General features: G+C 35.3%; 1 protein-coding gene across 1 annotated transcript in view; it reads left to right on the plus strand.

Moving 5' to 3' along the window:
* The window catches only part of KIF26B (kinesin family member 26B), a 215,765-nt gene that overhangs the window by 159,103 nt on the left and 44,576 nt on the right, over window positions 1-12,086 (plus strand). The window contains exon 6 of the mRNA XM_072409327.1: window positions 9,864-10,070. Coding sequence (XP_072265428.1) covers window positions 9,864-10,070 — 207 coding nt within the window. The remainder of the gene's footprint in view (window positions 1-9,863; window positions 10,071-12,086) is intronic.

Consider the following 12,086-nt stretch of genomic DNA (forward strand, 5'->3'; position numbering starts at 1 on the left):
AGCAACTAACACCATCTGTGTTGAGTGTTTTATTTTTCTTTCCACCAATGTTGTAAGCACAAATATATGCTTCATGTGTATCTTCTTACTAGGCCTTATTTAGAACATTTTTATTGCAATGGAAAATAAAATGTAATAAATAATGACCAAATTCTGGGTGCATGAACCTTACCAGGTTTGGAACATTTAGCATACCTTAGCTGCTAACCCCTACAGAAGCTACAGCTTCTTCCAAAACAACATGAAGCAGCCCCTGTTATGGACCAAAGTATAAATATCATCTGTGGCATTGTAAGCTAATGAATGAGATTTACTACTACATAACTAGCGGGTGGAGGCTTGTCTACTTTTGTAGGGTTAAACTGGATTAACATCTTTATACAGGCATTGACATCTAATGTGGAGGAATGATAGGCATATAGATCTGCAATATTGTCAAAATCCTTAGGTGTGTATTCCTGAGTAATGACAGAAACCCTGACCCCTTTGTAATATTAGTCATCCATGAATCCCATGTTTTATACCACTGTTAATGAACAACAGCATGTTTTCATAATTATTGGGCATGGGCAATTTGACATACTCTTTACAAAGTAAAATGTGCGGATTTGTCATTATTATTTCTGTCTGTTATTTTTTGGGATTATGAAGATTGGACCCAGAAACATGATTTATTTTCTTTTCTCAGACTGATTACTGCTAAAGCTCTAGCTGAGGCTGTGAGAGTGGTCTTACTAATCTGTGAGTGGTATCAACTTAAAGCACATTAATTACACAGGATTAGACAAATATGTAGTCTTGAGTCAAAGAATAATGGGACACAGGAGGCCATGCATAAAAAGCCAATTTTATGTGGCTGGGCAGACAATTGATACATAAATCTGTGTGTAAAGTTTAATTACAGTGAAGACATGTAGCAGAATCTCTCTGGCCTCCTCTGCACAGACAATCCAGCAATTTTAGTTTGTATGAGTAGCGGCTCTTTAGAATGTCCCAGTTCTCAGCAGGGCAAACTTTTGCTTTTTCTCCCTATGTGTAAAACTGTTTAGTGACAGGCTACATATTAGTTAACAATTAGATGAGCCCAAAGGGACAATATATTTTACATTTGCAATTACAAAAGCAAAAGGATTTATTCTTGCATTTCTAACATATTCCAAAAGTAATACAAGTTGGTATTTGGGTCTCCTATACAAAGGAGTAGAAGGGGTGCTGAGAGCCAAACATGTGAACAAGTTTTGTGCATAAATTATAATTTGCAACATACCTGTCCCAAAATGTTACTTACTAAACAGACCATTTAACCTAAAAGTATGAATGTGCCTAACTATGTAATACCTATCCTAATTATCCAGGAATATACTTTTGTTTTGGGACACCCCGAAAAGTAGCTGGACGATGTGAAATGGCCCTAATTACATGTGGATACACCCTCTGCTAAATTATCTTTTAAAGCCTAGTAATATTGTTCATTTAACTTGGAAACCCCCAAAAAACCCTAATTTGCCAACCACTGACTTTAAAGATTTGGCAAAACTAACCACAGCACTCTCCATTGGGTAGCCTCTTTACTGGCCATTGGAAAGTGAAATGGTGGGGTGTCCAATCCCCAAAACAGCATTCCAAACTACTGTTAGGTGGTGCTTGTCTGGTACAGAACTTTTTGTGCCAGTTTTGATTTTATTAGTCTTGTTAAAAAAGAAAATAAGCTCACTTTACAGAATATGTTTGAAATGATAAGCACATGTGACAAAAGAATGATACACGTGGTGAGAGAAATAGGTTGTACTTTGGTGCTCTAAGGGGACTTGCTTGGAGGTATAAACTCTTTTCCCTTTTGAGTGCACATGGGACCTTCTGCACATGTGATTTCCAGGTTTTGGCTATAGACAAGTAACATTATACCCTAAAGGTTTAGCATAGGACAAACAAATTACAAGCATAAGTTGCTTCTTGAGAAGTTACATAGTTAGTCAGAAAGAAGACCTAAATCCATCAAGTTCAACCACTAGGGGAAAAACATATCCCAGATGAAAACCCTATAGACATAGTTGGTCCAAAAAACACCCCTGGTACAATTTGCTCCAACAGCTGAAAAATCCTTCCTGTTTCCCTGAGGCAATCGGATGTTCCCTGAATCAACAGTCTCTGTTATCTTTATTTTAAAGCTTTGTTACCCAGTTATATTCTGTGCTTCTAGAAAAGCATACAGCTTTTTCTTAAAGCAATCTATAGTAGTTGCTAAAACTACTTCCCGAGGGAGCCTGTTGAAAGTTATTTTCATCAGCAAACTTATTATTTGTAACATTAGAACCTATGTTCTATTTTTTGGGAATAATTGGAAAAATTCAAAATGTAATCATTTCCATGTGTATGGGAATATGTGAAGGTAACATCTGTGATATGCTTTCATTTTGTCTGTTAAATTTAAAATTGAAAGAGTTTTGTTAAGTTAATATATTAATATTTATATATAATAGGTTAATAATAATATAAGTTCAATGAGTGCAAAAATATTCTTGTTTATCTTGCCTGCAATCTTGTGCGTTTGTAAATTCCATGCATCTTGCTTCAGCAGTAAAGTCTCAAAAAGTCTCATTTACATTATTACATTACACTTTATAACTTTATATATTATTGCTGCTTGTTTTTCCATGCATCCTACTGATCATCAACTCAAATAGACTTGATGTTGGGAGGATTTAGATGTCATCTTTGCTATCATGCAGCTTCTGTACATACTGTACATGTATACAGTATGCATGTGTGATGATTCATATGCACAAATTTATGTCAAGAGTTTAGGTGGGATTTGTGAATGAACCTATGCCTTTAAGGAAGATTCAAATTATCTTGACAAGGCTAATTAGAACATTGTTGAGTTGCTGCTGTCATGTTTCATAAAGCAGTGTAACTATGTTAAACCCGTAAATTGTGTTTGATCTTTATAATGTTCTCTTTAAAAACCATTTGAAGCGGATGCTCGGGGGCTGTAAATTCCTGGCATTGGTTAAGTCACGCATGAATGGATATATGCTGTACAACAAGATATTAAAATTTGCAGCTATATAGTCATCTCCAGGCAGCAAACAGCTGGTACCAAATGTGCCATCCCAATGTTTTGTGTCAGGAAAAAAAAAAGAATAAAACCTTAAAAGAAAATAAACAGCTAATATCTATTACAGAATCAATATGAATCATGCGTACATACTTTGACACATGGAGCATATTTATATGTGGTGCTCATGACAGCACAGTTTTTCATGGATCAGCTGTAGGCATATTGCATTTATATAGTGCATCTTGAATCTGTCAGGACCACATTGTGTTCATAAATATCAGCATTTCTCTAATGAACTTGTCTTATTTATAACAGATGGATATATAATATTTACCAGTGATCTTTATAACGGCTTGGAAACCACATGGGTCTCCTGCTTCACTTGTAGAGATAACCCACTCCACATATGTTCAGTATCCATTTGTCTAAAATCCCAACACATCATACCCATCACATAAACCTGACAGCAATCAGAAGTTATCTCATTTTTTTTTTATAAAAATACATTAAGATGTATACATTTATTAGATAATTATTACCTATTTTCACTTCCAGGAATGGATTCTGCAAAATGTGCTGGTAGTGCTTTGTAAGTTGATAGTGAATTACATTTGACATGTGCACCAGTTGTGCAGGGTATAAATCAGTAAGCTCCTTGCCTTTGTTTTGTTTTTTAATTTTGAGCTCAGAGACATCAGATGGAAAACTCCAAGCTAAACTTCAGTCAAATGGCTAAACACAAGGAGGAACTCTGTATATTGAACTTTTTTACCTGCTTGTATTTTTACATTCATCCAGTTGTGACATTTGAAAAATTTGGCTTCATAAAATACTTGCATTTAAAAAATACATTTTATTTTTGTCTTTTTATACCTGCCTGGAATTTAGTTCTGGTGGATATGTTTTTAATAAAATCAATCAGTTATCTTAGTTAAGAGCTGATAATCAATTCTATATAAAATAGATTAATATACTATTATTAATACAAATAATAATAGGTTGCACATAAAAAATTTAAACAAAAGCAAGTACAAATTGTAACTGAACAAGTGATACAGTTCAATAGTGTCTACAGTGAGTTTTGTTTTTTGGAGTAGAACAAACCTTGAATATGCAATAAACCCAGAAAATTCAGATTTAAAAGGCTCCTAACACACAGCATGAAAAAAGAAAGTCCGGATAGTTATAACAGTGTTTCCTAACCTTTTTAACATGGGAGAACTCTTGCAATTATTTTTAGGTCCTCTTTCATACAGTTTCCACAGCTTGCAGCACATTAGTGTGGTAGTCATTGTGAAGAATGTCTCTTATATTACAGACCATTGGGAAAAATTTCACCCTTGCAGAGAGCCAATAAGATCATTTGTGCCATTGACCTAAGAAGCAAAAATTTCTCATTGCTCACAGAACCACTAGCCACCTCTGGAGAAACCACAGGGTTCCACAGAATTCAGAAAGTGAATTTGGTGAAAATTCACTTTGCAGAGTACCCATTCACGAGCAAATACATGATTTTTGTTTGTGTGATCAGATGGCTGAAGTCAATAAAGCATTCACGAAGCTAAGTTGAATCGTTTGATTGTTCACATATAATTTACATGTAACTTGCTTCCAAAAACATGGAGTTAGGTTAATTGGCTTCCCCCCAAAAATTGACCCTAGACTGTACTAAAGACATATGACTATGGTAGGGACATTAGATTGTGGCTCCCTTCGAGGGACAGCTAGTGACATGACTATTGACTTTGTACAGCTCTGCATATTATGCTAGCGCTATAAAAAACAAATGTGTAATAATAATAAAAATACCTCTTTGTGATCTCTTTGTTCCCCATAGACAAGATCAAACAAATCAGTTTATAAAAGAGATTTAAGGTTATAAATACTAGTATGTATCTCTACTATTTTTTTTACACCTTTTAAATATCTTGAGCAATACTATCCCTTTGAAGCCACTGAACCATGGCAGATGTCCGAATCTCAGCGCATATAACGTTGGGAATTTAAAAGGTGACATCTAAGCCATTCCTAATACAAAGAAGAGATTGTATCTGGTAGTTTTCTGTAAATGTTCTTTTCTATCTCCATGCTATAAACCTGTTTGTTTCTTTTCACTGCTTCCTGATAATGACTTAGTCTCTGCAAACCAATTTTGTTTCTTTTCATCATGCTCGCACTGAATGATTACCCTATGATAAATTCATTTAGCTTCTTCCAAGAATATATCATCACTAGGAGCAAATGATTATCTCCTGCACGCCTCTGGACTATCTAGTCAGCACAAGTTGTCTACAAAGCTCGTTCAGCAACGATGTTCAGGTCTGGAGGCCAGTATAGTTTTCTACTGGAATGTAGGCAATACAGAAATTTTAAGTCAAATTATCCTAAAACATCATTTTTTTGTAGGTGTATGTTGTCCACGCTCTGTTTTTTTAAACACTGTAGAGCTTTACATTTTTACCCACCTTAACATTAGAAGACCAAGCAGGCTGTTGTTTTATATTAATATACACTTTATGTATACTATACAGGTAGTCCCCAGTAGTGGTGATGTTCGAATTCGGGTTGTCCCTATATTCGACCCGAATATAGCTGTTCGAATTCGGGTATACCCGAACCGAATTTTGCTGCATTCGACGATTTTTTTTTTTTTTTTTTAATTATTTATTTCGTATGTTTTTTATTTTAAACTTGTTTTTTTTTTTTTTTTTACAGGTTTTCCTACAATGACATTATGAATCATGAAGCCAATACGAGCGCAATAGAGGTTGAATGGAATTACTATGTCCAGTCATACCTCTACTGCTCTGTGATTGGTCTATTTCTCAGCCAATCACAGAGAAGTAGAGGTAATGAATGAACATAGTATTTCCATTCATTGCCCTCCTATTGCTTGCGGTTACAGCTAATTGAAGGCACCTGCTTTCAATTAACTGTGACCGCACAGTTCCCACGGTCCAGAAATCCCACAATGACATTATGATTCATAATGTCATTGTAGGATAACCTGTAAAAAATTTAAAAAAAACAAGTTTAAAATAAACTGATACAAAAAAAAAAAAATTAAGAAAAAAACAAAAAGTTAAATTACACAAACACACACATTAATAAAATAATTTTAAATTAAAGCCTTGTCCTATTTTTTACTTATATTTTAACCCTTTCAGGGAATGAGTAAGAGGATTTATGTACCCCTGTACTCATTCCCCAGGGTGGGGCGGTGGAGATCTGGGAGTCTCCTTATTAAAGGGGGCTTCCAGATTCCAAAGTCCTGCTAAAAATGTTTATAAAAGCCCCCATTGTTTTCAATGAAAGCTTTCATAAAAGCTTAAAAACGCTTGAAAAAGCCTCCATTGAGTTCAATGGAAGCGTTTTCCCGCGTTTATCCAGCGTTTTAATTTTTTAAATGTTGCAAGCAACGTTTAAGATTAAGATAACACTCAAAAAGACGTTGCCTGAAGGAAACGTCCTGGTGTAGATTAGCCCATGGGAATGCAGTCCGTGTAGACTAAAGCTGCATACACACGTCCAATAATTATCGTTAGAAACAACCGATTGGCCAAAAAAAGGGACCAAGGACACCGACGAACGAGGATTGTCGTTGGAAATGAACAACCGCCACGGTGGATCTGATTGGCCGACGATCTTTCACTATCTATCGTGTGTACGGTCGTTCAGTGATCGTGCATGTTTCTGCGGTACACTTTCTCCTTTACATGTCCCTCCCTGCATCGTTCAAGCGGTTGTATCTAGTGTGTGGACACTATTGGTGGATTATATATGAACGATCATATTGTTACAGCATGTACAGAATTGTGCACAATATGATTGTTCAAGTATAATCGTGCCTAATCGTTGATCGGTCGTAATCGTTCATTTTCTAACAATAATTATTGGAAGTGTGTACCTAGCTTTAGCCTAAAATTGATTTGACAGGTGCACTTTAATATTCATGTGAAGCACAGGGGTATGGAATAGTGTTATGTATCTTTTTATATTGTATCTTTTTATGTATCCTTTTATAATGTATCTTTTTACATCTGTTTGGAGGCTGTAGAAGCTCTACACAGTGCTGAAACAAACCCGAATTTTTCTCCCATTGACTTTAATGGGATTCGAATTCGACCACCCGAATTTTTTTGCTATATTCGGCCGAATAGCTGTCGAATCGAATAGTGAGCTATTCGACCAACACTAGTCCCCAGGTTACATACGACATAGGGACTGTAGGTTTGTTCTTCACTTAAATTTGTATGCAAGTCTGGATAGGTATATTTTTTTTTTAAATGCAGTTAGGACAGATGTTTGTCTCAAAATATTATTAGGTAGTATGGTGTCAGTTATTGTATAAAATCCTCATTGTGAGTTAATCCAAAACAGTCTGTAACCCTAATTTGAGATTGACCCATTGATTGCATTATTTTTTGTCTGTAAAATATTCTGTGCAACCGTACTTGATTTACGTGTGAGTATAATTTGCCTGTTATCTAGAGAATTTACCCAAATTTGTCAGGGATAACATGATGGAGTTGGTGCTAAAATGAAAAATGATAATCTATGTTTTTTATGTTTCTTCCATTATAGCTTCAGGTGTTTGTATATTGTTCTAAGCTTTACCAAAGTAAATAAAAAAGTAGTGGTTTCAAATATAATATATTAAAAGAGGGAATTTTTCAAGTCAGAGGACTGTAATGTTAGATTGCTTAATCCAGAATCACAGCTTGATCAACCACTGATGTGGTGACCACCATTAAATATCATCATGGGAAATGTTCATTAGGTGTTGATAATGTTGTTATAGCACAAAGACTGCTAATTCAAAACAGTTGGAGGTTTGGCATAGCAGTGTGAGAATCAACACACTTTGTCTTATACTTCCCTTCTCCTGCTGAGAGCTATAGACATTCATAACTTTGCACTTTACATTCTTATGTAATATTAGTATATAAAGATTGAAACTTTACAGTACTGATTTCTGCTGTGCTGATATTTTTTATCTGTGATATTTGACCAACTATAGTGTAAAAACGTTTACGAAAGTCCCACCATTAAAAAAGAGGTCCAAAATAGTACTCACTGGCTCCATGCTTAAGCACTGAACCCTGTGTTCTCTGGTTTTGGCCACCAGTCCACTACTGGTTTAAATACCCCAAATAACCCAACCTTCTCCAAGGACATGTGCATGCACTCACAATACGTGACACATATTCTTCTTCAGCAAAACTTTTTGTTTTTTTGCTCTTCCTAGTTTCCCACTGTACTCTGCTGTTAGTTCCCTCTGTGATCCAGTATTTTTCAGTTTCTTCTTGTAGATCTGCTACCAGAAGAAACCGAATCAGCTATATGACCATAGTATTGTGACTTACCATTCCAAATTGTGAAGTAAATGATAATTGCACTAATAATACCTGTTAAAATTATGTTCCACCATTTTTTCAAGCCTATTGTTGTGGTTTAATTCATGTATGATCTTATCTTATCTTCAACTAAAACTAATTAAACTAATTAAACAAAAAAGGATGTTTAAGGGAAGGTGCGCCAAGGAAAGGTTTGTTCTAGTAAGGAGTGAAAAGTGTATCCTGGGGCTTTTAAAATATATATTTAAAGAATCCTTTAGGCAATACATATTTTTTTTTCTTTTTGGTTTAGTACAAGTTTGCCAATCGTGAGTTTTAACTTTCCAATGATGTCACTATATTTTTCAGAGTCAGTTGATTCAGTAATCATTGAGATCAGAAGTAACCAAGAACTATTATTTTCAAAAGTCAGAGGTCAACAATGGCAACCTCCACATTTCTTCCTGTAATAGGAAAAGTGTATTGTTTATTCAGAGATTTAGAATGGAAGTCTTTGCCTTCACATAACCTATTTTTATATTTTTAGTCTTCTTTGCAATTGTAGTAAATGTATATTAACCTTTAAAGGCAAGGTAGATTAGTTACTTCAATGACTCACTCATTCTGTTTAACAACTGTTTAGAAAATCTACAATCAGACATACAGACTGTTTTTTTGCCATTTGCATTACGGGAAAAAATAGTATGGCAGAACCAGAGATAATGGAAGCAAAGCCTGAATATGTAATGAACAACTATGGCCACCTCCACTTACAAATACTATAATTATGTATAATGTTTTAAGAAAAAATCACACACTTTAGTAAGATTGTACATGTAAAAACAATTAAACAGTTATACATACATTTTAAAAAATTAGCGAGGGAGAGTGTAGAATATTATGGCTTGATTTATATTTGTATACCTGGGAAATCAGAGACAAGAATAAATGTTAGGTGGTTTAAAGAATTACTATATATTTACATAATTGAATCCCAATGGAACTGCCTCCCCATGCTAATTATACCCATTTTGTTCTTACTTTAGATCAGCTGACTACTTGATTAGGAATCCAAGGCTTCTGCCAGGCTGGGCCGTTCTCCAGTCTTCTTCTTAGCCAATAAGGCAGCACATTGCTGGCTACTAGCTGCCAGTTGTTAATTGGACCTAAAGAAAAGCCATATTCCTGCAGAAGAGTATGAGCTTCGATACTTTGCATATCTTTGATGCTCTTGTTATAGCCCGTATATAAAAAATCTGCAACAAAGGATTTTAAAAATGCATGTGCCTAAATGAGTTCTTTTGAATTTACTAATGTATAGTCCTTATAGAATGTTTCACATTTATAAATGAAATTGATAATAAATATTTTAAATAATTAAAGTAGATGGAACACATCAAAATGGGTAGTTACTACACTTAACAATTGCATTCCAAAAAGATAATTGATTTCATCTTTGCCCACAGGTAAAGGTTATGGTGCGTATCTGCTCCACACTTGTGGGAGAATCAACAGAATCAAGTTCTTTCCTAAAAGCTGACCCAAGGAAGAAACAGATTACATTGTATGACCCCTTGTCCTGTGGAGGACAGAATTCAATCCAAAAGAGAGGATCTCAGATACCACCGAAAATGTTCGCTTTTGATGCCGTTTTTCCACAAGATGCTTCACAGGTAAGTAAAGTGTTTATAATGGCTTGGTTTTCAGTATACAGTAAAATATCTGTTGTCAGTTTTAATTGAACACCTTTTTTCTATCTGCTGAGATTACCTATGCCCATTTTTTTATATGATTTATTTTTTTTTTATGTTTTTTTTTTTTTTTTTTTTTTTTTTTTTTTTTGCATTTTATGGGTAACCAGATGTTTTCTGTTTTTTAAACAGAACTCTTTTATCTATATTTATATTATCTGACCCAGATGTTACCTAAACAATATTTAAAAAAAAAATAAAATAGTTAAAGACTAAAATGAACTTGTTATAAAGTATAAGCTTTTTTGATTTGATTAGCAGAGCCGAGGAAGTTGAACTATTTTGTGGTTTGTAGTAAACAACCTCAAACAACCCACTGAATTTTCTAGTTTTAAAAATATGCAGCCCCACTTAGACTTTATTTTAGTAATCAAACATTTTTTGATCCTTTTGTCACGTTTATACCATCCTGCATGTCTTTCATTACCCGAGTTTTCAGAAAATTCCAAAATATTGTGTTGTGTTTCCAAGAATGAGGCATAGTTATCAGAAACTTACCCGTGATTGGTTGGTGTAAGTAGGATGTTATTGGCTGCCCAGTAAACTTGGATCCAATGGGGCCTATGCAGTGAAAAAAACAAAACAAAAAACAGGCTAAAATAAATGTATTGTAAATTGGATATTAAAAGCAATGTTTTCCTTTTCATCTGACTATTATATATTCACTGAGCCCATTTCAGGGCTCCTTCCCTAAAACTTCATCCTTGTGAAACAAAGTGCTTGGGGCTGCAAGATTCAAGTATTTTCCAAAACCAGGTCAAGAATGGCATGTAATGTAATCTCTTATAGGTCTGCTTTAAAGGAAATTCACCACCTGTAATAAATATGTCAATATTTAAAATGTCCATACCTTGGCCACAGGTGCAACTGCAAGGAAAACTGCACTGAAATAAGTAAGCAGCTGCTATATGTGACTTTCCAAATGTAAATGTAAGTGCCCTGGCTGTCACACAGAAGATTTGGCTTCAGTTCTGATTTGCAGGCTGAAGGTTCTCTGGCAGAAAAACGCTTCATAGACTCTTCTGCTGTAAAAAACGCATGCCTGTCATCACTTTTTTTTAAAGCTGACTGTGCTTACGCTTTAAAGCCAGTCAAAGCCAGGTCACTAGTTTTTCAAACTACCAGCAATAGTATGTGTCCCTGTCTGACTCTCTCAGTTGTTTAATTTGGTGGTTTGCCTGAACACATTGTCATTTAACACACAGAACATTAAAGTGCATGCTTTACACTAGGGGTCGGCAAACTTTTTGGATTACTAGGCCATTTCAGGAGGTCAGGAAGGTCACTAGGTCAGAAGAAACAAGGTGTCTGCCTCAGTCTTCCGCTCACCTGCGGTGTAGTCTCTGTACATGTGCGGGTGCTTGGCATTGAAATCCCCTTGAGATTCGACCACTTGAAAGTGCTGTTGGTGTTGTTGCACATCAAACACAGGGCTTTGTTGCCGCGTTGGACAAAGAATAAATCGTCAGTCCATTCGGGGTTGAAGACACGACGTTCGAGGTCAACCTTCCTGAGTCTGGTAGCTGCGTATTGCTTCTGCTCTTCAGGCATAGTAATTGGGGTTACTAAGCGGGAACTCGATGATATCCCAGGAACTCAATTCAATTAGGCCAGATCCAACAATAAATAACTAGGGGGTACTGGAATACTGGCTAGGTCGTATCCTGCTTAAAGCCTGGAGTTTGCCTACCTCTGCTTTACACAATGTATCAGACCAGGTAGGCTGGTATTCTAAGACCTAAATTTGCTGGCTCATGCTCTTTATTTTCAGGATATAAAATATGAAAGGTCTGTATTGCCTGTAAATGCAAAATCAGCTCAGTTGTTACATGCATTACCTACAAATCTGATACTAATTCAAAGCTGCTTTACATTAAAATGAAAACTAGGCATGTTTGCTACACTTTAATCTACAGTTCATTTATTTGAAATTTAAAT

This window comes from Pyxicephalus adspersus, chromosome 4 (assembly GCF_032062135.1).
Source record: "Pyxicephalus adspersus chromosome 4, UCB_Pads_2.0, whole genome shotgun sequence".
Classification (NCBI taxonomy): Eukaryota; Metazoa; Chordata; class Amphibia; order Anura; family Pyxicephalidae; genus Pyxicephalus; species Pyxicephalus adspersus.